Here is a 26,969-nt window from a genome sequence, read left to right as displayed (position 1 = left end):
GAGGGGGATTTTAAAGGAAAGTTACTGTTTTTGAGAAAATGGTTCAAGCAATTCGGCGAGCCGGACCACCCCATGCGCGGCACCCCTGCGGGCCCAGCGCCACCGACCTGGTCACCCTCTCGCCACCGTTCTTTGACTCCTCCTCGCTCCAGGAAGGGTCGCACTGGATTGGGAAATACAGAGCCCTGCTTACAAAAGGGAGAAGATAGATACTTCAAAAGATTAGGGTTCTTCCTAGGTCCAGACCCAACTTTTTAATACAGAGGGAGAGAAGCTAGGGGCGCCTGGGCGGCTCAGTGGGTGAAGCCTCTGCCTTCGGCTCAGGTCATGATCCCAGGGTCCTGGGCCGGAGCCCGGCATCGGGCTCTCTGCTCAGCGGGGAGCCTGCTTCCTCCCTCTCTCTCTGCCTGCCTCTCTGCCTGCTTGTGATCTCTGTCAAATAAATAAATAAAATCTTAAAAAAAAAAAAAAAAAGAACCTGGAGTAGGAATTCAGGCAGGAAGGTGAAAGCCACGCCCTTTTCCTAAAAGCAAAGATGCCTAAATTCATGTTCTGAATGGAGGAATGGTAACCTCGGGTGAGGATCCCATAGTTCCAAATCATTATATTCCTTTATGAATTCTTCGGGCCAGGGTCCAATCAGCCCCATTTCTCGTGAGACAAGTCTATGGCCATATCCCCGAATGTTACAAACCTCCGAAATGATACACACATTTTTATCCAAAAAAGACCCCCACATGCGGCTAGGAAGAGTAACGCCCGCTACACCATAGGAAAGGAAGCATGTGTACAATGGAGCTGCTCTGGCGGAGACTGAGGCGGTGAGAAAACTAGCAGGCAACGGCTTTGTTACATCACAGTCGGCATGAAAGACAGCTGCCAGCCTCTCACCTGGTGAAAGATTCACCCACACTTAAAATATACTTAGTGAGGCATTTATTCAAATACCAAACTGCATATAACCTAAATGCAAGCTCAGTCCTTAAAAGGAGGCAGATGATCCCAAGATAAGATACACCTTTAACTAGGACATTAAAAAATGGGCAAGGTGTACATGGAGAGTAAAAACATCGTCTGGTTTATTTTGACAAATATGTGCTTACAAAAGTAATGTTCCCACTGTAAGTGGATCAAAAGAGGAAAACCACCTTGGCATTTTCCTGCAACATACCTTATGTACATTTACTTCAAGCTAAGACAGGTCTAGTTACGTTCAAGGATAAACATGAGTGAGCATAACCTTAAATCTAAACTCTATCTCCAAGTTAAAGCCATGAAGATACGAAAAATGTTTCTGTGACCATGTACATTTCTACCAAGGCACACGAGTCTTCACTGCTGATGTCGACACTGGGGTGTTTGCACTTTCAGAAGGATACATGCCATGGAAGAAAACTCTGCAAGTACCAGATTAATTAACTAAAAACCAAACATTTATTCATAGCTTTCTTTTCTGAGTTTGCTTTAAAACAAAAATACCCCCCCCAAAAAACCTCCCCAACTCCCTCCAGTAGGACTTCTCAGAACTCAAGATCTTGCCACACTCCCTATGATGGGTTTCTCCCCGGTATAATTCTGCAGTTCTGAAATAAAGCAGAAAGTCACCCTCTATTCAGTTCATTTATAGGGTTGCTTTTTCTCTTGAGAGTATTTTCAAACTTAATAAATATTGCATGGTACACAAAAACATTGCCAAATCACTGCATTTGCATGACTTTGCTTCATTATGAATTTTCTGATGTCCAGGAAAAAGGAAAACAACTCTTGCCCACACGCTCTGTCCTGTTTGGGCTGACAGATGCAGAGTTGGGGCCAATTTCTCAATAAAAGCTTCCTCACATTTATTGGCCACGTGTCCTCCCCTGGTAGGAATTTACAAATGTCCAATGAGGGAATGGTACCAGGTAAGTCCTGTCAGTTCTGATTTCATCTTCTGATGTTACAAAAAGAACGTGCTCATGGCTTTCCAACAAATCCCTGGGCTCCTATGTTCCAGGAAGTTGAATCAAGTATAACATTCAACATATTCACTTAAGGCTTCTTTCCAGGAATCCTCTGAAGTCAAAGTAAGGCATTAACTGTTTCTGGTTTTGTTTTGAATCCGTACATTGTTAGGTGTTCTCTGTAGTGCGAATCCCGTTGCGCTCAGTAAGGAACGAGTGATAACTGAACGAATTCTCAAACTCATAGGGGTTCTCTAGGCTGTGTGTTCTCTGATGTTTGGCCAGGTTTGAGCTCCAGCTGAAGGACTTATTGCATACCTTACATACATAGGGTTTCTCCCCAGTGTGAGTTATCTGATGCAGAATGAGGGAGAAGCTCCGACTGAAGGTTTTATCGCACTCAGTACATGCATACGGCTTTTCTCCAGTATGAATTTTCATATGTTGCATAAGGGATGCATGCCACGTGAAAACCTTACCACATTCGTCACACTCATAGAGCTTCTCTCCAGCGTGAATTCTCTGGTGTTTGATAAGGAACGAGTGGCAGCGGAAGGCTTTCCTACACTCATTACACTCATAGGGGGTTTTGGAGGTATGGGTGCTCTGATGCCGCGTAAGGTGTGAGGAACGGCGAAACGCCTTCCCACATTCAATGCATTCGTAAGGCTTCTCTCCCGTATGTGTGATCTGGTGGCGAATAAGTTCTGAGCCACTGCTAAAGGCTTTCCCACATTTCCTACAAATATACTGTTTCTTTCCTATATGAATTCTCTGATGTCGTGTGAGGTTTGAGGCACGGCTAAAGGCCTTTCCACATTCCGTACATTCGTAAGGTTTCTCCCCAGTATGGGTTCTCCGGTGTTCAATAAGGAACGAGAGGTAACTGAATGTTTTGTTACAGTCCTTACACTCGTGGGGTTTCTTTCCAGTATGTATCATCTGATGTTTCACAAGGTTGGAGATCTGGCTAAAGGTTTTGCCACATTCTGAACATATGTACGGTTTCTCTCCAGTATGAGTCCTCTGGTGTAACACAAGGGAAAAGCGCCGACTGAAGGTTTTTCCACATTCATGACATCCATAGGGCCTCTGGCCGGTACTGACGCTCATGCGCTGCGACGGTGCTCCCTGATGAGAGGCTGACACACGCCGGACACACCCCTGATTCCCTTGCATCTGAGTGTCCTCCTCACATTTCCAGCCTCCTTTAAAACTGGAATGTTCAGGGTCTTGGTTTAGGATTCTTTCCACTACCAAATACTGGGACGAGCCATCTTCATATATGACATTTGGAGAAAACTCTTTGATCTCACCCTTTGACTCTGAAAATAAAACAATTTTTTTTTTCCATACTGAGTAAAGCCACTCCACTTTTTCAGTGAGGGATTAAAACAAACACACACACACACACACACACACACACACACACACACCTCAACACTCTACGGCTTTCAAAGTTCTCATATAGACTGAAATCTGAGCAGTATGCCCGGAAATTCAGAAGACATCAGAAGAGAGACAAAACAGGACAGGGAACATCTGGGCGGCTCAGTCAGTGAAGCGTCTGCCTTAAGCTCAGGTCATGATCCCAGGCTCCTGGGATCGAGCCCCATGGCGGGCTCCCTGCTCAGTGGGGAGTCTGCCACTCCCTCTGACCCCCACCCCCCGCTTGTGCTTGCTCACTCTTGCTTGTCCTCTCTCTCAGACAAATAAATAAATAAAACATTACCAAAGTACTATCAGGAAGATAAGTACTTGGGAAGGATGCGTTTTCGCCTTTCTCAGCTCTTCTTAAAATTTATTTGAGGCAAAAAGGACTTGAAAGAGACAATTTCATAATGCGGCTAATAAACTACACATATTCCTCAGGTCCCATAAAGACATCAGACTGTTCACTTAATGCCTTTGGAACATCTGACAGTGACTTACTTTAAATAATAAGTAAAAAGAAATGACTGTCTATGATCCTCACGTGTACTCTACTTTGCGAAGTGGTAACTGAAGCTCAACCTTGGTGTAACAGTGTCTTTCCATTAAATGCTTTTTTTTTTTTTTAAGGTGTATTTATTAGAAAGAGTGAGCCTACAAGCAGGATGGGCAGAGGGAGAGGGAGAGACTCTGAAGCAAACTCACTGCTGAGTGTGGAGCCGGACGCAGGGCTTGATCTCATGATCCTGAGACCATGACTGAGCCAAAACCAAGAGTTGTACACTAACCCACTGAGCCACCCAGGCGCCCTATCAGATGTCTTTAACAGTCAAACATCGGCCCTGATCTTCTCCAGAGGAACAAAACAGTACAACAAATATGAAAAATATTTATTTATTTATTTATTTTTAAATATTTTATTTATTTATTTGACAGAGAGGGATCACAAGTAGGCAGAGAGGCAGGCAGAGAGAGAGGAAGGGAAGCAGGCTCCCCGCTGAGCAGAGGGCCCAACGCGGGACTCGATCCCAGGACCCTGAGATCACGACCTGAGCCGAAGACAGTGGCTTAACCACTGAGCCACCCAGGCGCCCGAAAAATATTTTAAAAATATATTCACTCATATCCTAATTCCTAGGAATTCGTGGAGGTAAAAGGCCATGATGTATGCAATTTATTGTCTGATCTTTCAGGGAAAAAAAATCATATACCGAATGATAAAATGAATGGGCAAAACATTAGCAATAGGTGAATTTTTTTAAAAAAAAGATTTTATTTATTTATTTGACAGAGATCACAAGCAGGCGGAGAGGCAGGCAGAGAGAGAGAGGGAAGCAGGCTCCCCGCTGAGCAGAGAGCCCGATGTGGGACTCGATCCCAGGACCCTGGTATCATGACCTGAGCCAAAGGCAGAGGCTTTAACCCACTGGGCCACACAGGCGCCCCAGCAATAGGTGAATTTGAGTAAAGAGCTTATAAGTATCCTTGTACTATTCCTGAACATTTTCTGGAAGTTTAAAATTATTTCCAAATAACAAACAAACAAACAAAAAACACATTTCTCTAAAACACACTTTGACATTTACTTTGTATGGGGGAATACTATCTTTTATTATCACTGACCTTAAGCTTCTAAGGAAAAGTATATAAATCTATTTCTTTCTTAAGTTTTTTTTATTTCTTTGAGAGACAGAGAGAGAATATGCATAAGTAGGGAGAGGCAGGGGCAGGAGAAGCAGGCTCCCTGCTGAGCAGGGAGCCCAATGCAGGGCTCAATCCCAGGACCCCGGTACGATGACATGAGCTGAAGGCAGACACTTAACCGAGCCACCCAGGTGCCCCAGACCTATTTCTTTTTTTCTTTTTTCTTTTTAAAATAAATATTTATTTATTTATTTAACAGTGATCACAAGGAGGCAGAGAGGCCCTGCTCAGCAGGGAGCCCAACGTGGGGCTTGATCCCAGGACCCTGAGATCATGACCTGAGCTGAAGGCAGAGGCCTTAACCCACTGAGCCACCCAGGCGCCCCTTTCCTGACTCTTCTATAAACCAATTCCTTACCTACTGAGCAAATCAGTAAGAGCCCTGGAGATATATACGGACGAGTTCTTTTCATAAGCAGAGAATATAAAGAGGACACAGAAGAAAAAATTGGTATAAAAATAACAAGATAAGTTCATCTAGAAAGGTTTCACTGCAGAAATTAGTTGGGAACAGAAATACAGCAAGATGGGGCGCCTGGGTGGCTCAGTGGGTTAAGGCCTCTGCCTTTGGCTCAGGTCATGATCTCAGGGTCCTGGGATCGAGCCCCGCGTCGGGCTCTCTGCTCAGCAGGGAGCCTGCTTCCTCCTCTCTGCCTGCCTCTCTGCCTGCTTGTGATCTCTCTGTCAAATAAATAAATAAAATCTTTAAAAAAAAGAAAAGAAAAGAAATACAGCAAGATATATGAGGTGAGCATAGATATTTAATGGTATTAGAAAAAGTAACTGGGGCACCTAGGGGGCTCAGTTGGTTGAGTGACTGCCTTAGGCTCAGGTCATGATCCCAGGGTACTGGGTTCGAGCCCCATATCGGGCTCCCTGCTCAGTGGGAAGCCTGCTTCTCCCTCTCCCTCTGCTGCTCTGCCTGCTTGTGTCTCTCACTCTCCCTGTCAAATAAATAAATAAAATCTTTTAAAAGAAAAAGAAAAAAAAAAGAAAAAGTAACTCGGTTAACTGCAGAGATTTCATATATTACCAACCATACGGTTTCACAGACCAATCCGAGTAAAAAGCACAACCAAGAAAACCAGGTTCCGAATACGAATAGAACGCTAATTATATATTTCTCATCCCGCTTCGTTTCCTCAAAGTCACCTCCCCCTCCTATCACGTACATGCCCGTACTCTATTTGGTAAAGGTCAAATGGATCTAACTTAGTTTTTATACTGATTAAAAGCCTAGAGGAATACAAGGATTCTTTTTTTTTTTTTTAAGATTTAATTTATTTATTTGACAGAGAGAGACACAGCGAGAGAGGGAACGCAGGTGGCGGGAGTGGGGGAGGGGGAAGCAGGCTCCCCGCTGAGCAGGAGCCCGATGTGGGGTGAACACCAGCACATGGGATCATGACCTGAGCTGAAGGCAGACGATTAAAAACTAACCCACCTAGGCACCCCCTTTATTTTTCTTTCAATGATTTATTTGTTTTAGAGAGGGTGTGAGCGAGTGGAGGGAGGGCGGAGCAAATCTCAAGCAGACTCCACACCCAGCACAGAGCCTGACGCGGGGCTCAATCTCACGACCCTGATATCACAACCTGAGCCAAAACCAAGAGTCACACACTTAACCAACTGAGCTACCGAGGCGCCCACAAGGATCCATCCTTAGTGTAAGGAAGGGTTCCTGTGAAAAACCTGCAGCTAACATACTCAAAGCAAAACTCAGATGCACTCACTTTCTTCTTATGGAAAAGAAAATTCTCTACCACCAATGTTACTTAAGACCATTGAGATAGTACTTAATGTAGTATAGAGAGAAAAAACCCACCAACCTAGAATTGTGTACCCTGAAAAACTATACTTCAAGGTGAAGGAGAAATAAAGATATTCTAAGACAAAAACTAAGGCAACGTGTTACCAGTAGATATGGCTTGCAAGATCCAACATCCATTCATGAAGAAACTCAACAAACTAGGAACAGCGTGGAATTTCCTCAAGTTGCGAAGAACATCAAAAACCGTATAGCTAACACCCTATTAATGGTGAGAAATTTGAAGCTTTCCTGCTAAAACCAAGAACACTGCAAGGAGGGTCCTTCACAGCACTGTTTTTTTTTTTTTTTAAGACCTATTTATTTCAGTGAGAGAAAGGAAGTGCAGGGGGAAGGGGCAGAGGGAGAGGGAGAGAAACCCCAGCGGACTCCCACACTGAGTGCAGAGCCTGACCTACGGCTCAATCTCACAACCCTGAGGTCAGATTTAAGCTGAAACCAAGAGGGAGATGCTTAACCAACTGCGGCACCCAGGTGCAGCTCAGCACTACTTTTCAATGCTATAACAGTTCTTAGCTAATGCAACAAGACAAGAAAAGTAAGTAAAAGGTATACAGATTTGCAAAGAAGAAATAAAACTTTTTTTTGGTAGATGACACCATTATCTATGCAAAGAATCTGAAAAATTTTACCAAAAAAGTGGAGTAAGTAATTATAACAAAATTGCAGGATATAAATTTTATGTATAAAAGTCAGTCTTTTGGGGCCCCTGGGTGGCTCAGTGGGTTGGAGCCTCTCCTTCGGCTCAGGTCATGATCCCAGAGGCCTGGGATCAAGCCCCGCATCGGGCTCTCTGCTCAGCTGGGAGCCTGCTTCCTCCTCTCTGCCTGCCTCTCTGCCTACTTGTGATCTCTCTCTGTCAAATGAATAAATAAATAAAATCTTTAAAAAAAAAAAAAAAAAAAGCAAAAGACCTACAATACCTAATGGGATACCAAAGGAAAAGAACAAAGCCATAAACCTGGCACTACCTGACTTCAAGACTTCCTGTAAACGGACAGTAATGAAGACGGTGCGGTACCGGTGAAAGACGATCAGATCAACAGAGCAGAACAGAGAGCTCAGGAACAGAGCTGCCTAATTACACTCAACTGATCTCTCACAAGGCGACAAAGAAAACACTAAGGAGCAAAGACGGCTTCTCAACAAACGCTCCTAGAACAACTATGCACCCACATGCCAAAAATGAATTTAGATACTGACCTTACACTCTTGACTAAAATTAACTTAAAATGGATCATAGACCTAAGCCTAAAACACAAAAATATAAAACTCCTAGAAGATAACATAGAAGGAACCTAGATGACCTTAGGTATGACAATGACTTTTTAGATACAACAACCAGAGTCATGATCCAGGAAAACAATTGACAAACTGGGCATCATTAAAATAAAAAAGCTCTGCTCTGCAAAAGCCAACATCAAGAGAATGAGAAGACAGGTCACAAATGGAGAAAATATGTGCAAAAGACATATCTAATAAGACAGTATCCAGGGTGCCTGGGTGGCTCAGTAGGTTAAGCCTCTATCTTAGGCTCAGGTCATAATCTCAGGGTCCTGGGATCAAGTCCCTCCACAGGGAGCCTGCTTCCTCCCCTCCCTCTCTCTCTCTCTCTCTCTGCCTGCCTCTCTGCCTACTTGTGATCTCTCTGTCAAATAAATAAATAAAAATCTGTTTAAAAAAAAAAAAAAAGACCTTGTATCCAAAATATACAAAGAACTCTTAAAACTCAACAATAAGAAAAAGAACAATATACTTTAAAAATGGGCAAAAGACCTGAACAGCAACATGACCAAGGAATATATACAGATGGCAAGAATATGGAAAGATATTCAACATCACATGCCATGAGAAAATTCTTTTTTTTTTTTTAAGATTTTATTTATTTATTTATTTATTTATTTGACAAAGAGAGAGATCACAAGTAGGCAGAGAGAGGGAAAGAGAGCTCCCGCTGAGCAGAGAGCCCGATGCAAGGCTCGATCCCAGGACCCTGGAATCATGACCTGAGCCGAAGGCAGAGGCTTTAACCCACTGAGCCACCCAGGCGCCCCGCCATGAGAAAATTCTAAATTAAAATGGAGGGCGCCGGGGTGGCTCTGTCGGTTAAGTGGCTGCCTTTGGTGCAGGTCATGATCCCAGGGTCCTAGGATCGAGCCCCACATCAGGCTCCCTCCTCTCCCTCTGCCCGCTGCTCTATTTGTGGTCTCTTTCAATTAAATAAATAAAATACTTAAAAATAAGTAAGTAAACACATAAATAAGTGAGATGCCACTACACAGTTATTACAATACCCAAAATGCAATCCACTAACAACGTCAAATGCTGGCAAGGATGCGGAGCCGTAGGGACTATGATCATTCATTGCTGGTGGGAATGTAAAAATGGTAGAACCACTTTGGAAATTCATCTGGCAGGGTTTTTTTTTTGTTTTTTTTTTTTTTTGAAGGTTTTATTTATTTATTTATCTGACAGAGACACAGCAAGAGAGGGAACACAGGCAGGGGAAGTAGAAGAGGGAGAAGCAGGCTCCCCACCAAGCAGGGAGCCTGATGCAGGGCTCGATCCTAGGATCCTAGGTTCATGACCTGAGCCGAAGGCAGATACTTAACGACTGAGCCACCCAGGTGTCCAGTTTGGATGTTTCCTAACTAAACATTCTCTTACCACACGATTCAACAACTGCACTCTTTTGACATTTACCCAAATTAATTCAAAACTTAGGTTCACACAAAAGCCTGCAATCAGATATTTATAGCAGCTCTAAATGCCCAAACTTGGAAGCAACCACACACCCTTTAGCAGAAGAATGCAAAAGTAAACTCCAGTTCATCCAGAAAACAGAATATTATTTAGCACTAAAAAGAAACAAGTTGTTGGGTGCGCAGGTGGCTCAGTCAGGTAAGCGTCTGTCTTCCACGCAGGTCGTGATCCCAGGCTCCGGAGATGGAGTCCCGCATCGGGCTCCCTGCTTAGTGAAGAGGCTGCTTCTCCCTCCCCCTCTGCTCCTTCCTGCTTGTGCTCTCTCTCTGACAAATAAAATCTTAAAAAAAAGAAAAGAGAGAAGTTTAAAAAGCAAAGAAAAGAAATAGGGGCGCCTGGGTGGCTTAGTCATTAAGTGTTTGCCTTCTGCTCAGGTCATGATCCCAGAGTCCTCGGATCGAGCCCCACCTCAGGCTCTGTGCTCAGTGGAGAGTCTGCTTGAGAATTTCTCTCTCTCTCCCTCTCTCCCTCCCAGTTTATGTGCACGCACTCTCTAAAATAAATAAATCTAAAAAAAGAAAAAGAACAGAAAGAAAAAACCTCTCCAAATGACTAAAATTTGAGAGGCACAGTGATGTCTTTGTTAAGCTCCGGCATCTGATACTCAACTGCCTAATGAACTGATAGAGTCAAATATCCCACAAAGATCCGACACTCGGAAAGTCCCAAATTGCTATCATCTTCCCTCCCCTTCGAAGCTGCTCATCTTGGGGCGCCTGGGTGGCTGAGTTGGTTAAGCGTCCGCGTTTGGTTCAGGACGTCATCTTGGAACCCTGGGAAGGAGCCCACATCAGGCTCCTTTCTCCCTCTCCCTCGCTCCCTCCCCCAGCTCCTGCTCACTCTCTCTCTCAAATAAATAAAATCTCTGTAAAAAAGAAGAGAGAAATCTATGTTCCCTGCAGCACAGGAATAATACCCATTTTCCTCTTTTTCACTGTCTCCTTGTTACTTGGCTACAGAGGGAGACACAGTTGCAGGAGGTACAGAGCAGAAGAGAAACTAAAGGTCTGCCTTTCTACCCGGAAGACCTGAAAGAGGGGCCTGAGAGCCAAAAAGGGTAGGAGAGGGAGCTCAGGAAAGTGCTCCCATGAAGCCGTGTATGAAATCCGGAGCTCATCCCTGAGTTGTGCATGCATGGATCTGACCCTATATACCACACTAGAAACTGAAAATGGAAACACAGGGGAACCCACTGCCCAGGTGCGGAAAGGCCACCAGGAGGCGTATATGCAGAACAAATACTGGAGACCTACAAAGGCTTTAAAAACAGGATGTCCGGGGTGCCTGGGTGGCTCAGTGGGTTAAGCCTCTGCCTTCAGCTCGGGTCATGATCTCAGGGTCCTGGGATCGAGTCCCGCATCGGGCTCTCTGCTTGGCAGGGAGGCTGCTTCTCCCTCTCTCTCTCTGCCTACTTGTGGTCTCTCTCTATCAAATAAATAAAATAAAATCTTAGGAAAAAAAAAAAAAGCAAAAAACAAAAAACAGGACTGTCCTAGAACCACGTACATAGGAGAGAGATTACAACTGATGGCCTCAACTTACCCATACTGACAACTGGCTTAAATACAATGATCATCTCCAACAGAACTTAAGCAAAACCCAAAGTCTTAAAATGTGAAAATCAATGGGTTAAAATCCAAGTTATAGGACATACAGAGAAACAGAAATATCTCACCATCCTGCAGGACAAGACCGCTATAGACAACCCAGCTATAAAAAACACTTAAAAGGCATTTATGGGGGTGCCTGGGTGGCTCAGTGGGTTAAAGCCTCTGCCTTCGGCTCAGGTCATGATCCTGGGGTCCCGGGATCAAGCCCCATGTTGGGCTCCCTGCTCAGCAGGGAGCCTGCTTCCCTCTCTCTGCCTGCCTTTCTGCCGACTTGTGAACTCTGTCTGTCAAATAAATAAATAAAATCTTTAAAAAAAAAAAAAAGAAAGAAAGAAAGAAAATGACAGAGAATCCAATATATAAATGAGCAAACACCTTCAAGAGGCAGCTCAGAGATGAGGCATAATCTAACGATAAGAAAGAGGTCACTGTCCCCCGCCCCGGCATTCCAGGTCCAGACACAGACCACAGGGAATCCGGGCAGTCTGTGCCAGGATGCAGGGACAGCGGAAACACGGCCTGCGACAGCCCTAACGTGCAAACCGACCTCGACGGCCTCGCTAACAGAAGACAAATCGGAGTGCCGACTCGCACGATGAGACAAACCACTGGAGTCATATGCAAAACACACAGGTCTTAGAAGTAATTTTGAGAAGCAAAACACAGTACATACAGTACGGACCCGTCTACATAAAGTTCACAAACATACACACCTAAGCTGTAGTGATTCGAAACACAAACACTTGACAAGTCTGTCAAGTAACCAACAGGGCAACTTACTGCCACCCAAGTAAGGAGAAGGCTGTTCTGGGCGGGGAAGAGGGGGTCACACAGAGCGCTCGCAGACACCCCGCAGCGTTCTGCTTACCGACCGAGGTGCTGGTTACATCAGTACCTTCCAATCACTTGTTAGGCCGCACATTTACGTTTTATGCATTATTTCTGTGTTAATACATTACCTTTCTATATAAGTTCTGCACTGCAGCCAACAAAGCCTACTGTGTGGCCTCCCCATGGAGGGTCTGGTGTGCGACAGTAGCCAACAGTGGCCTCCTCAGTAGTGTACGCGGCCTGTTGCTTGTATGTGTTGCCTTACAGGACCCTAGACACAGCCCGTTCTGGTGGACAAACATCTGAACTCATGCTGCCCCCAATACAGGCTCCAAACAGCTATGTGGGGTGCCCTTGGGAAACCTCAGGGCACAGTGGCCAAGGTCCACATAGGCCAAATCATGTCCATCCATACCGACGGGCGGAGCAAGTGCTGGAGGGCCGACACAGGGACAAGTTCCCTGGGGCTGCCGGAAGAGCCACATCTCCACGAAGTGGGACTTTACTTGCTTTAAAGGACAAAAATTCGAAGCCATGATGGCTGAAAAGCAGTTCAACACAACTGTCTGTAGGGCCAAACCCATCGCTAACTGTGGCCTCCTGGACCAACGATGGGCCCTGTGCTCCTGCGAACCTTGGCACTGCCCCTCCTTCTTCATGCCCACCAACAAATCCTACTTCCTGTTCAGATAAGGGGGAGGAGGGGTACTAGAATGAACACATAAAAATTCGAACAGCTGTATTAAAGCTGTGGAGGGACGCCCGGCTGGTTCAGCACGTAGAGCATGTGAGTCTTGGTCTCGGCGTCAAGAGTACAAGCCCGAGGCTGGGCACTGAGATCACTTAAAAAATAAGTGAATAAATAAATGAATGAAAGAACGAATGAAGCAGTGGAGTTAGAGACAACTTTTCTACCTTTGTCCTTTGCCTCACTTCCCTTGTACATACTTCTAACAGTTTTGTTGCTCTTACAAGATTAAGGAGAGGACACTGCTCTTCAACTCCTACTGGAAAAGGGAAGTCGCCCGGCACCTGCTCCAGTCCACAACTTCGGCCCACCCCCGCTCTCTCCTGCCCTCCTGAAAGTCTGCGGCACAGGAGAGCCATTACCACCACGGCTCTCACAGCTGCAGCTGCTTCCGCGGCACCTGCTCCTGTCCCTCATCAGGGTCTCCGAGCCGCTGCTTCTCTGTCCGGGTAAGCACTCCGCCTGCTTTCTCAGGGACAGATCACGTACCGCCATTAGAAGCCTCAGAATCAACGGAAGAACTTGCACAACTTTTCATCGATGCAGAATTTAAGCTCCGTAGATCTTCCGTGTCAGAATCTTCCGGGGGGGATGGGGGGCATGGCCATTTATTTTTAAAGAGCTTCCCCAGCTATTTTGTTATTAACCCAAGGTGACATCTGTCTTATGGCTTCAATTTTTGCTTAATACTAAAATTCCCACATGTACATCTCTAACTGGAACTTTTTCCTACCATAGATTCCAACAGCTCGGTGCAAATCCTCACTTGGAAATACCATCCTCTACCTACACCAAGCTTATCTCAAATGAATTCATCACTTTTTCTCAAAAACGGATCCTTTTCCTGTCTTTTACGTTTCTATTACGACTATACCTGTGCATTATCACACAGGCCTAAAACACCAACTGGAGTTCCTTTCTCCTTATTGCTGAATTGCAAATTTGAGGACACGTAAGTTACTTCCAGACCTATTTTATCTCACTAGGCTATAACTTCTTTGATAGTTATTACACTCTTTTATACTTTCTCCTCTTTGTAGCACCTAAGAGAAAGTCTTTTAAATAAATATTCAGAGAAGGACGCCTGGGTGGCTCAGTCAGTTAAGCCCCTGCCTTCGGCTCGGGTCATGATCCCAGGGTCCTGGGATCGAGTCCTGCGTCGGGCTCATTGCTCAGTGGGGAGCCTGCTTCTCCCTCTGCCTCTGCCTCCCACTCTGCCTGCTTGTGCTGTCTCTCTGACAAATAAATAAATAAAATCTTTAAAAAGTAAATAAATAAATATTAAGAGAATGTGTGAGTGAATGAATAAGCCCATCAACTGACCAAAAAGTAATGAATTAGTCTTTCCAAGATGGTTAAACAGAACAAAGTTTACAGAAAAAATATATACCTTTTAATTTAGGCAACAGAAACATAGGTCAGTTTCAAGAAAGAAAGGGAGAAGTCAACAAGAAATGAAACTTAGAGCCCAGACAGAGCTCACAATGTAAAGAAAGAACACATCTGTCTGTGAGAAAGTAAGGAAAGGATAAGAGAATTGAAGACAGACTGGTAAGAGGATGCAAAGTGGTTCCTTATGGGGCTATGGACAAGATTTCATAGTCCCCATTATGTCTTGTACAGTTAAGGGAAAACTTTACAACCAACATATGAAAGTACCGCTTCCTCCCGGACTAGCTGGGCAGTTATTAACTCACTCACCTGACAACAGACCTCCTCCCACAGCTCCGTTATCCGGCCAGGGGTCCCTCCCTTGCTCCAGTAAGGAAACCACATGGGGCTTAGAAATGTTAAGACCTATTTGCGGAAAATGAAATAAATTCAATTATCAGTCCTTGAGTCCCTAGAAAAAGGACATTAAAAGAAACACCAGATGTAAATATGAGAGATGTCTAAGGATTAGGTGGCTATAATCCATCTTGAAAAATAAAAAACCGGTGACTGGCTATCTCAGACAGTAGAGCATGCATCTCGGGTTTTAAGTTCGAGCCCCACACTGGGTGTATAAATTACTTATAAATAAAAATTGCTTAAAAAAAAAAAAGTGGGGCGTCTGAGTGGCTCAGTGGGTTAAGCCTCTGCCTTCAGCTCAGGTCATGATCCCAGGGTCCTGGGATCAAGCACCATGTCAGGCTCTCTGCTCAGCGGGGAGCCTGCTTCTCCTTCTCTCTCTGCCTGCCTCTGCCTGCCGGTGATCTCTCTGTCAAATAAATAAATAAAATCTTAAAAAAAAAAAAAAAAGTAAAAAAACAATCAAAAAGAAAACTAACACATTCCCTGTGGGAATATTCAATCCGAAAACCAAGATTCACGGAGCCATCCCAAAGTTCAAATTCTGAGAGGAGGAACACACTTACCCAGTGAGACCAGGTGGCCGTAGTTCTCCAACATCACATGTCTGTACAGATCCCTCTGAGCAGGCTGGAGCCACTCCCACTCCTCCTGGGAGAAGTCAATGGCCACATCTCTGAAAGTTACTGACCCCTGAAAGGACATACAGTTACCTGCACCACCGACGCCCAGGCTCCCAAAGATGCTCGCCAAGGAGTAAAGGGAGTCCCACGGCGCAGAGCAGACAGTGGACACAAGCAGCAGTAATGGAAGCTTCCAGAATTCTAAGTGATTGTTAAGACTGTAAGTAAGAGCCTAGCTGTTTTGTTTTATTGTATAACTGAAGAAAAACAGAAAAAATAAACCCAATTTGTCTTGAGATCATTTGCAACTTTGTGAAAGTTAAAGGAGTATACATGTGAACAACGTCGATTCCTGGCTTTTTGTTGTCAAGTTCTTAGAATCTTACAACACTGAATAGTGAGGACAATCCCTTTGTGTGTAACAATGTTCACTTTCCCTAATGGCAGCCCTGGTACCTGACAAGGGAGCAGAAGGCAAGCTGGGGACAAAGCTCAAGCTGACACCCCCAGGTGGGTTCTCTGGAACATTCCTCAGGCACTCCTGGCTGCTCTAAAGCTAAGGGAAGGGAAAACAAGTGGTTCATTTACAGCGATTAAAGTTCTCTGAGACGTGAGTCTCCCTCAGTTCACAAACATCTTAGTGATTTACAAGAAAAAAGTCTTCTTCTTCTTCTTCTTCTTCTTTTTTTTTTTTTTTTAAGATTTATTTATTTGACAGAGACACACAGTGAGAGAGGAAACACAAGCAGGGGGAAAGGAAGAGGGAGAAGCAGGCTTCCCACCAAGCAGGGAGCCTGATGTGGGGCTCGATCCCAGGACCTGGGGAGAAGGCAGATGCTTCACCAACGTGCACCCAGGAGCCCCAAGAGAAATGAATTCTTACCAATAACCTAACTTCTGGAAGGAAACTCCCAACTGCCTCAAGGACAATCACCTTGACAATGGCAAGGCCTCCAATATCTTGTAGGTCCTCTTTAGCATACCAAAGTTCTTTTTTTTTTTTTTTTAAAGATTTTATTTATTTGACAGAGATAACAAGCAGGCACAGAGGCAGGCAGAGAAAGAGGAGGAAGCAGGCTCCCCACGGAGCAGAGATCCTGATGTGGGGCTCGATCCCGGACCCTGAGATCATGACCTGAGCTGAAGACAGAGGCTTTAACCCACTGAGCCACCCAGGTGCCCCCCAAAGTTCTTTTGAAACCCTCCCTTTTGGGGCACCTGGGTCATTCAGTTGTTAATCCGTCTGCCTTAGGCTTAGGTCGTGATCCCGCATTGGGCTCCCCACTCCAAGGGGAGCCTATTTCTCCCTCTCCCTCTGGCTGTGTCTCTGTCAAATAAATAAATAAAATCTTAAAACAACAAAAACAAAAACAAAAACAAAACCCTCCCTTTTCCTTACCTCCCCCAACTCCCCCGTATGTCATCAGTCACCCCTCACAGCCTCTTTCTGCCCATGGGTCCTGCCCCTGAGTTTTAATAAAGTCATCTTTTTTGCACCAAAGACGCCTCAAGAATTCTTTCTTAGCCGTCAGCTCCGGCCCCCACCCACATCTTCATCAGTAAGAACTGACTAGGGCAGACAGCAGCAGCACCCCTGAAAAGGGGCATGCACTCAAGTGCCCCACAGCGGTCCCCACTCCCGAGGCACAGCTATGAAACCGAGGGGTAACTTGAGCAGTGTCACAGACAAGCAGGGTGAGCAGCCAGGCTGTCACGACTGCCCAAGAAGAAATGCAACACCTCCCCGGACGGAACCTGAAACCTTTCCCCTCAGGGCTGGGGGTGACAATGCGCCCCACTTGGCAGTCTGGGTTTGCCCGGCTTAAATAATCCACATGATCATTGGGCATGGACAGAAATTTTAAAAGGTACCAAACTAAGAAGAGCCCCAGGTGTAGGGTAGTTATATTTTACAGTTTAAAAAAGTTGTTCCGCGGCGCCTGGGGGGCTCCGTGGGTTAAGCCTCTGCCTTGGGCTCAGGTCATGATCCCAGAGTCCTAGGATCGAGCCCCACGTCGGGCTCTCTGCTCAGCGGCCAGGCGGCTTCTGCCTCTCCCTCCGCTGCCCCCCAGCTTGCACCCTCTAATAAATAAAATTTAAAAAAAAAAAAGAGTCCCCTCTGCCCGTCCTCCCTCTCCCACCAAAAGACCGTGTTAAAAGACATCGACAAATAACGCTATTTCCCAAACGGCGGACTCCGCAGCGCCGACGGAAACGGCACGGCCCAGCCCAGCCCAACGCGGAGCATCTGGATCTGGAGACGAACGGGACGCGAAGCCGAGAAGCGGAACTGATGGCCCCGAGTCGGGACGGTCGCCCTTCGTCCCGCGGCGGGGAAGCGGCCGCAGGTCGTGCTCTCCCGCGCCGGCCCCGGCCCCGGCCCCGGCCCCGGGACGGGCCGCGCGTCGGGATCGCTGGGAAGAGACGACCGCAGCACGGCCCGCAGCCGCACGGCCAGGGTCTCGGGTTCAGACGGGCCGGGCCGGAGCCGGGGGACAGTGACCCCCAGGAAGCTCCCCGGTGGCGCGGATACTGCCGGTCCGGGGACCCCGCGGACAGCGGCGCCGGAAGCAGGCGCCCGACCACAGCACGGGGTAAGCGGGCAGCCGCGGTCCCAGCGCGGGGAAAGGAGGCGCATCGCCTCCGCCCGCTCCCCGCGGCCCAGAACCCGCCGGCGCCGGGAGGGCTCCGCGCGCGCCTCACGCCCCCGTCCGCGCGGCGCGGGGCTTCCGGAGAGCGGCGGCCGGCCTGAGCGCGCGGCCGCGTCCGGGGGAAGGGGACGGGGCGGCTTACCTGAGGCATGTCGCGGCCGGCGCGCGGACGGCGGGGCCGGGACACGGCAGAGCTGGCGCGGAGACAGCGAAGCCCTGAGCGCGGGCCGGCGGGCCGACCTCGCCCCACACGGGCCCCTCCGCCCCCAGCCACGGCGCGCGTCCGGGCAGCCCGGAGCTGACCCACAGCCCCGCCGCCCCTCCGCCTTCTGCGGGGTCACAGGACGGCGCGCTCCCTCGGCGCCTCGGGCCCGGTGGGCGAGGCGGTCCGGAGCCCCGGACGGAGCCTCGGGCCCGGGCCCCCCGGAGGCGAGCGCGGCGCGGGCAGGGAGGGCCGCTCTACGTACCCGGGGCCGCCGCGAGCCCGACTTCCGACCGTGCGTGCGGGCAGCCCGCCGCCAGGCTCGCGCCAACTCCGCCTGCCCGAGCCTCGGCGACCGGACCCCTGACCAGGCCGCGGGCCTCGGACGACTACACGTCCCAGGAGCCACCGCGGCACCCGGGCGAGGGCGGAGAGCCGCCCTGACGCACGACGACGGCCGGAACGACCCGCGCCTGCGCACACAGCAACAGAGCCGGCGGGCCTCAGACGACTACACGTCCCAGGAGCCACCGCGGCACCCGGGCGAGGGCGGGAGAGCCCCCCTGACGCACGACGACGGCCGGAACGACCCGCGCCTGCGCACACAGCAACAGAGCCGGCGGGCCTCAGACGACTACACGTCCCAGGAGCCACCGCGGCACCCGGGGAGTGGGAGGGCTGCCCTCACCCGCGACGCCTGCCGGAACGCCCCGCGCCTGCGCATTCAGCGCCGGAGCCGGTGTGCGCCGCCGTCCGGCTGTGAGGTCCCTCACACACGGGGACTCCTGGAGCGCCCCGCGGGGCAGTTAATGGCGCCTCGAGACAAATGTCCTTGGCCTGTTACGACTCCCAGAAAGCCCCGTGCCCGCAGCCGAGACCTAGAGCCTAAGCAGGAGCGGCTGCGGCCGCAACGTTCCGTGAGAGACCCGCGGCGCGGACAGCCGTGGTAGCCCGAGTCCCCGCGTGAGGGCCTGCGGTCCCGAGAGACTGGCGCGTCCGGCCGGCGAAGGCCCCCTTGGGCCGGGCCCAGACGCTGCAGCCCCGGGCTGGCCCCGGCTCCTCGTCTCGCGGTTCCGAGCCGCCCGGACGCCCTCCGGAAAGAGGAGCTGGAATGGCGGCCCGGCCAGACCGACCTGGGAGCCCCTTTCCTCCGTGCGCCGTGGGGGTGCGGTGGTGGCCGCCCCGGCCCGGCCCGGCCCGCCCTAGACGAGCTCAGAGCCCCGGTGGGGCGGGAGGAGGACCTGTCCAGCTCGACGCCGGGAGACGGCCCTCGGGGACGGGGAGCGCGTAGCCGGTGGAGGGAGCGGCTTCTGCGGACACGTCCGTGCCGGAAAGTGGCAGGAGCGAGGGAAGGAGGGAGTCCGCGGCTGGTCCATCCCAGGGCCCTGGGGTCGTGACCCGAGCCGAAGGCAGTCGCCCAACCCGCCGGGCCGCCCAGGCGCCCGTCAGCTTTATCCTTCAGAGCAAACATCACCAGTCCGGGTGTCCACCAACAGGTGAGTGGGAGGGGCGCTGGGGGCAACAGGTGAGTGGGAGGGGCGCTGGGGGCAACAGGTGAGTGGGAGGGGCGCTGGGGCGCTCCCTGGGATGAACCTCTGGCTTCGGCTCGGGTGGTGATCCCGGGGTCCTGGGATCGAGCCCCGCGGGGGCTCTCTGCTCGGCGGGGAGCCTGCCTCCCCTCTCTCTGCCTGCTGCCCTGCCTGCCTGTGATCTCTGTCAGATAAATACATAAAACCTTTAACAACGACAGGTGAATGGCTGGACACGCCGCGGCACAGCCGTACCACCGAACGGCTGTGAAAACGGCCCCGACGACGTGGCTCGGCGTGAAGGAAACCAGGTACAAAGGGTTACTGGGTGCGCGACTCCATTGCTACGAAGCTCCAGGACCGGTAGGAGACCCGTGGTTGGGGTCAGGGCTGGGAGTGAAATCTGACTGTGAAGTCCTCCGCGGCGGGCGGGGGCAGTGACCTGGGCATGGCCATTACTCAGAACCCGGGGCGCCTCAGCTCAGTATTCAATAGGTGCACTTTGTCTAACTTTCATCAATAAAATTTATTTCTAAAACGGGGTTTTGAAGAAGGAATGAAAATGAAGAGACTAAAATTGGTTAAAGGAACACCAAAACCAAAACCAAACCAAACAGCCTGCCTACCGCCCCAGAAGGCGGCCGTTGATCGGGGAGGCTGGGCTGGGTTAGGGGTTAGTCCGCAACCGCTGTATCAGACGTAGGGCCAGCAGGTGTCCGGGAAGCGCGCAGGGTCTTCGAGGCCCGCCGTCTGTGCCATGTTTAGCAGGTCAGTGAACGGAAGAAAGCCAGGACACCCCTTTAAGTAAAGGGCAAGTTAGTCAAGTCCACACGGCACCCCACACCGAGGGACAGTGCCTCGTGGGCCTCCCTGAAGTTGGAAGGCACCTGAAGGCACCGGGCAGGGCTCCCCACTGCGGTAGGTGGTAAAGCTTCCGATGTCGAGGGCCACCTGGAGCTCCAGAGCTCCGCGGCCAGCACGGGGTGGGTGTGAGGCTTCCTCCGGCTGAACTCCGGAACAGCAGAGGCCTAGCTGTGTGAGAAGCACCCAAGGCAGAGCAGGATGCCGTCGGGAGCCCCGCAGCTCCAAGAGCTCTCGGGTTCTGTAGCAAAGCCCGGGTTCGGGGATAGAAGACTTCTTGAAAAGCAGAGTCTCCCACACCACAGGGCCCTCCCGGAGCCTGCACCCTTCCCCAGCATGTGATTTTGTAACTGGTACGGGGTGTCACGTCAGGGTCGTGGTTGGCTGCTGAATTCATTGTATTGTGGAACGATTCATCTGGTGCCAGGCCCCGGGGAGCGCCTAAAGCCCAGCGCAAGAGGAAGTAACTCACAGATGCATCATGTATGGTCTAGAAAGGACTACGGACTCACGGGAGCCCCTCCGTTTGTGGAGCCCCCGAGAGAACCCTTGCCAGTGGTCAGAGCTATGAGCAGTGCCCTGAGGCATTTACATAACAGATGGAGGGTCGGTTGGAAGCACGGAGACGCACAGATATCCCGGCAAAGGTAACTCACTTGGCTGGTTGGTAGGATCCCGACGGGAGCAAAGCCAACAGGGACGAGGAAGTCAGGGAAGGGGAACGTGGTTGAACTCTTCGCGCGGGCAGTGGGCATGAAGCAGGTGGAATTTTATATCTCGCATGAATGCCTAGGACGGTCAGAGAAAGCAGACGGGAGCAGTGTGACTCTTCCACATACTGGCTAGCCTCAGGTCCAGTGGGCCATTTGAAGGCACAGTAAGTATAATAATGGGGTCCTGGTCATGGCGAAACCCTTGAGTGTTATTCGGTTACCCAGAAGCAGTCAGCTTGACAGAAGGTAAGATGGTCTATTGATGATTCCTCAGTTTACAGCATGTACTTCTGACCCAATTATTGGGTCTATACTTAAGGATTTCCAGCTTCTACGTTTTTGATTATAGAGATAAGATTTTCTAAGCTGTCCATCTATTTTGGCCCTGTAGACCCCAGGATCAATTAGCCGCTTCCAGAGTTGCCTGCATGGACAGCAGTTTCAATTACCATGCTGACCTTAAGCCTACCACAGTAACCCTGCCATCCTGTCTCCCTAAATTAAATTCTGCTACTAGGCCTGTTCTACCACAGAACCCTGGAGTCTCCTTTCATATCAGGAACCTGACTTTGGGGCACCCTTGGCCCCAAGCATAGCAATTAGCACATTTTTACAGGATGCTGGTGCTTCTCTTACCCACTAATTTCTCAGTGCCCCTCTTGAAGGTCAAGATTGGGGAAACTGGTGAGTGGATTACCCGTAACAGACCTACAGCATCTTATTTCCTTAAATCCCTATATTATGCCAAGGAGTTCCTGACCTCCTGCCTTTGTGTTGGCCTCTGTTAAGTCCAGGATTTCAGAAAATCAACTGAACACAAATACTGATGGCTCAACAAAATCAAGACCTTATTTCATAAAAGCTGACAAATGGGCAAATTTCTGCCAAGATGGAATGAGAATAAAAGAGAATTCACAAATATAAATGAAAAGTTCAGTGTAACTACAGAGGAGATCCAAAGTCAGCATTTATAATTTTAATTATAATTAAAATTTTATTTTATATTTTTATATTATTTTTATTTATATATTAAATATATAAATATATATTTATAATATATTTTATATATTTTTATATATTTATATTTTATATTATATTTTATATAATTATAATTCCGTAAACGTAAATTGCCGCAGACAACAGTTTACCAAAACTCCCTGAATCGTACGTATAGAGCAAAGCGAGTCACATGCTATCTTCCACAGTAAGCTGCTCACCTTCTCAGGGCTTATCACCTTGTTCCTGGAATGTACGTGGGGTATCGGGACCTCCAACATGCCAGCCCCTTCTCCACCATCTCACTGGATGGGCTTGATTTCACTGGTACCGGACCATGTGCAGATAGCCTGGACCTCTGCAGACCGTGATGGCAGCCCTGGGGCAAACCGTGATGTGTGATGTGGTCTGCTCAATGCTGATACAGACATCTGATCTCTTCCTGAGTGGGATAAAAAGAATGCATTTGTCGAATCAAATCTCTGATGTCTGATGTCTGATCTTTTCCTGAGTGGAACCTGTGTACCTGAGGGCATATAAATCTGCTTTAGAAGACAGTGCTAGGTCTGCAAGCAGGACCATTACTTGGTTGAACTTGTCTGTAGTCTGTAATCCGTGTGGTCTGTAGGGTTTCCCGGGCTCCTAAACAGCCTGAACTACTGAACTAGGTAGCGGTGTGAGAGGCACTCTACCAACGTATCCCAAAGATCTAGAGGAGCACTACTCTCTGCCACTCGCTCCCGTCCAAGCGCAGTGCTGTTTTTGATGTACTATCCTCTCTGGAAGTACATGTCAGAGGCCTCCCCCTCTTGCCTTCCCCACTACGGTGACCCTCAGCCAAAGACCAGGGATCCAGAGCAGGGGTTAATCCAATCGCCAAGAATGCCAATCTGTCCAACAGTACAGAACCTTTCTTACAGGGCTGATTTCGCTACTGCTGTTAGTGAATGTCCAAAACAAGGGAACCAGAGCTGAGCCCCCCAGTACAGCACTGTTCCCTGGGACTTAGTGTCAAGTTGACCATTTTGCCAAAAGGCCACCATTCTCACAATAGAAAGCATAACCCAGGGGCGCCTGGGTAGCTCAGTGGGTTAAGGCCTCTGCCTTCGGCTCAGGTCATGATCCCAGGGTCCTGGGATCGAGCCCCGCATCGGGCTCTCTGCTCAGCGGGGAGCCTGCTTCCTCCTCTCTCTCTGCCTGCCTTTCTGCCTACTTGTGATCTCTCTCTGTCAAATAAATAAATAAAATCTTTAAAAAATAAATAAATAAAATAGAAAAATAGAAAGCATAACCCAGGAAGGGAGTTTCTTTCCTGCCCACAGTACCTAGGCCAGCACCCCATCCAAAGATGACGAAACAGGGGCGCCTGAGTGGCTTAGCTGAAGCATCCACCTTCAGCTCAGGTCATGATCTCAGGGTCCTGGGATGGAGCCCCACGTCGGGCTCTTGGCTCAACAGGGAGCCTGCTTGTCCTTCTGCTGCTCCCCCTGCTTGTGTGCTCTCTCTCCCTCAAATAAAAATCTTTTAAAAAGCGCAGGGAGTGGGGGAGGTCACTTACAAAATGATTGAACAGGATAGGACCTCTCGTACACTGTCTCAGGCAGAAGAACAACTCTGCTGCAAAGTGGGGGTGGGGAGGAACACGCCCACCATGAAAGGCCACACCGGCTATGTTACATAGCTCACCTTCCGCAGCGTGCTGGAATGGCCTTGCGAGGGTACAGCACATGCCCAGTTCAAAACTGGGCAGATTGTGAGCCAGTTAAGACCTGCGGAGCTGTGTCCCCAGAGCAGGAGACATGGGTCTGTGTACCACCACCATTACCAATGATTAGCTCCAGGGACTTCGTGCTTCCCATACCCACAGCTCTGGGCTCTGCAGTGTTCCAGGTCTTGATCCCCAAAGATAAGAACTTTTCACCAGGAGACAGCAAATTTTCTAGTTAACTGCCAGCTACAGATGCCGCGTGGGCATTGTGCTCCTTGTGTCCAGGAGCCAGCGGGCCAGAAGTCCCTCTTTCTGTAGGGCCTCCCAAGGCATCACAAGGAAGAGGGCGCAGGGCTACTTACACAACAGGATGAGGAGGAAAGAATGGATTCTGGTGATCCACACAGGTGCTGCCCTCTGGTCAGGGCGGGCCATGGTAACCATGGCTCAGACCCCTCAGGAAGGAGGTGAGCCACCGAGCCAGCAGAGGTCCCAGAAAGGCTCCCAGGTGAGAGGACAGCACCAGTAGGGGCCAGTTGGTCCTAGTGGCCTGTTTCCTCAGGATCTCCCCAGACAGACCCAACGCTGGGAAAATGGTGAGCAGCAGTGGAAGGGTTGGACTGTGGTGACAGAGGTGGGCTGCCTAGCCCTCTTCAAGGAAGGACTTGCTGCCCAGTGGCAGGGAGAGTGCCCGCAGGCTGCCTCCCATTACTGGCTTCTGTGGAGCTGGCCCCAGCTAAAAAGGGGCACTCTCCTTCCCAGGGCAGCAGGCCTCCAGGGAAAGAGCGCCAGAGACCTGCCCATCTGGGCCCAACACGAGACACTCCTGAGCTGCACTAGCTTCAGAGCCCCCTACCAACATGGCAAGCATCTCTACCACCTCTGTGGCGCCTCCCCTCTTCCCCTGACCCACTACCCGTCCTTCGCCTCACAGCAGCTGGTCCTCAACGAGCACTTGCATTCCAAACCTCATGTCCAGATCCGCTCCCAGAGAGTCTGAGTCGTTGGTTCGTTCCCGGGTTTCGGCACCAAAAAAAAAAAAAGAGAGAGTCCGAGTCGTGACACAGCCCGACCTCCTGTGTGAGGAACAGCTGGGCTGTAAGAACAAACACAACCTGAGCCAGTCGAAGCTAACATCAGAATTTATTACAAGGATATTTGGAGTATCTCACAGAAGAATGCAACAATCAAGGCATGAAAAGGGCAGGAGAGGTGAACCTGGACATCAAGACCAGAAGCAGCAGCTCTTGGAGCACGAGTTTCCATGGCTTCATTCTTGTCTCTCTGTAAACAGTGCCTCCCCACATGGGGGCGGGGAAGCCACCGAGAGCACCCACGCTTGTATGTCACAGCTTCAGTTTTTAAAACTATACAAAGAAGGCAGTCCCAGCTTTCCAGAAGCTTTCTAATGGAAGAGACATGTGATAGTTATATTATCACAGTGAGAAGACATGTGCGCGGGTTCATAAAGTGTGGACAGGCATTAACAAGGAACACAGGCATTTCAGGGACAGAAGACTGGCGAAAAGCTTTGCGAAACCTCAAGGAACTGCAAGTAGTTTGAGGAGGCCAAAAAAGTACTGTGTAGGAGGACAGACATTCAGAAATAACAGGCTGGGTTTCTGTAGAAGTCCTCATCTACCATGAGGCCAGTACACTTTTAAGTCCACAATTAGCCACATGGTATTTCAACAGAGGAGTGCATAATCAGAATTGCATCTTGAAGTAACTACTAAGTGTGGGAAATGGACAAGGGTCACGGTGGGGGTGAGCGTGTCTGCACTTGGGCCAGACCAGCTTGTGGGTACAGTATTTACAGACTCAGGAGTTCGGCGAAATCGACCACCCGAGCATATTGCTGGAATAAGCGGCCAATTAGTGCCTCCAGTGGAGATTCCAAATCCCCACTGATCTGCATTCTGCTTTTTGATACAGGCATTGCTGGATAAACTGGATATTCTTTGGGTTTCCTTCTCCTTGGGCTCTACAAGGGTTGATATTGAAATCAAAATGTCCAGCACACATATCCACACAGAGGTAACTGCGTCTGATTACCAAAGCCCACAGAGAAACGCTGAACAGAAGGCCCTCCTAGGACAGGTCCCAAAACTCAGACTTTATTTAGTAAAAGGAATGCAGTAGGAATTGTCCTCTGCAGGACTGTCTCCAGGCCAGTGGGGGCACCTGAGTGGGGATGCTCCTTCCCCCTGGTCTCCTTACACATTCAACCAACATAACCTATTGCACACCAGGAAGCTACACATAAATCCCTCTATAAAATTGGTGGGTGGGATTTGTGGTAGGAAGCAATGAGCGGAAATGTGGGGTCATATTTTTTTATGGTTTACCAAGGTAATTTAAAAAATAGACACTAGAAATATCTAATTTCAGAATCAAAACCCTTGTGACTTCAGAAAGAGTCCCTAGTGAGTTCTGCACAACATAGCTGGGCCTCCACAGAAGGCATTCTGATAAACGAGACCTCTGCAGTCAGCATTAGCCCTTCAGATGACTGGTAACTGGTACTAAGGCAAAAAACCTGCTTTTGGGTATTAGATCAATGGGCTAGTGCCAAAACTCTATTATTTTGTGAGGAAAGTACTGGGTTTAACTGCTTAAGAGTAAATGGAATCATCTAGAGTTAAAGAGAGCAAAATTAGGTCACTTTTAGACAACAGACTCCAAGCTTAATCCAAGAACTAATGAATCCACCTCTGGGACTAGTAAAGAGAATCATGATGGATAGAAATTTAAAAATGGGAAAATCTACAAAATAAGACATCACTCTGTCAATACTGTCTTACAAATGAAGTTGATAAAAATCACTTTCAGGGGGGGCGCCTGGGTGGCTCAGTGGGTTAAAGCCTCTGTCTTCAGCTCAGGTCATGATCCCAGAGTCCTGGGATCAAGCCCCGCATCAGGCGCTCTGCTCAGCAGGGAGCCTGCTTCCTCCTCTCTCTGCCTGCCTCTCTGCTTAATTGTGATCTCTGTCAAATAAACAAATAAAATCTTTAAAAAAATCACTTTCAGGGGCGCC

At 49.1% G+C, this 26,969-nt stretch overlaps 1 protein-coding gene and 1 non-coding gene across 4 annotated transcripts; one reads left to right on the top strand and one right to left on the bottom strand.

Annotated features, from left to right (window-relative positions):
• Positions 1-497: 497 nt before the first annotated feature.
• Positions 498-18,146, bottom strand: ZNF140 (zinc finger protein 140). 3 transcript variants are annotated; one of them, XM_032309919.1, is made up of 5 exons: positions 16,156-16,261; positions 15,216-15,342; positions 14,560-14,655; positions 13,221-13,323; positions 498-3,268 (listed from the first exon to the last, which is right to left on the bottom strand). In XM_032309919.1, the coding sequence occupies exons 3-5, from the start codon at positions 14,632-14,634 to the stop codon at positions 2,112-2,114; spliced, it is 1,335 nt and encodes a 444-aa protein (XP_032165810.1). In that variant the 5' UTR covers positions 14,635-14,655; positions 15,216-15,342; positions 16,156-16,261; the 3' UTR covers positions 498-2,111. The 3 variants fall into 3 exon arrangements, with proteins under 3 accessions (XP_032165810.1, XP_032165809.1, XP_032165808.1); XM_032309918.1 differs by lacking the exons at positions 13,221-13,323; positions 16,156-16,261 and adding an exon at positions 18,066-18,146 and having other exon boundaries at positions 501-3,268; XM_032309917.1 differs by lacking the exons at positions 13,221-13,323; positions 16,156-16,261 and having other exon boundaries at positions 501-3,268; positions 15,216-15,999.
• Positions 12,259-12,393, top strand: LOC116572559. Its single transcript, XR_004278408.1, has one exon. It is a non-coding gene; the product is annotated as a small nucleolar RNA SNORA70 (small nucleolar RNA).
• Positions 18,147-26,969: the final 8,823 nt, after the last annotated feature.

This window comes from Mustela erminea, chromosome 13 (genome assembly GCF_009829155.1).
Source record: "Mustela erminea isolate mMusErm1 chromosome 13, mMusErm1.Pri, whole genome shotgun sequence".
In the NCBI taxonomy this organism is placed as follows: Eukaryota; Metazoa; Chordata; class Mammalia; order Carnivora; family Mustelidae; genus Mustela; species Mustela erminea.
This window is presented reverse-complemented; position numbering and strand designations above follow the sequence as displayed.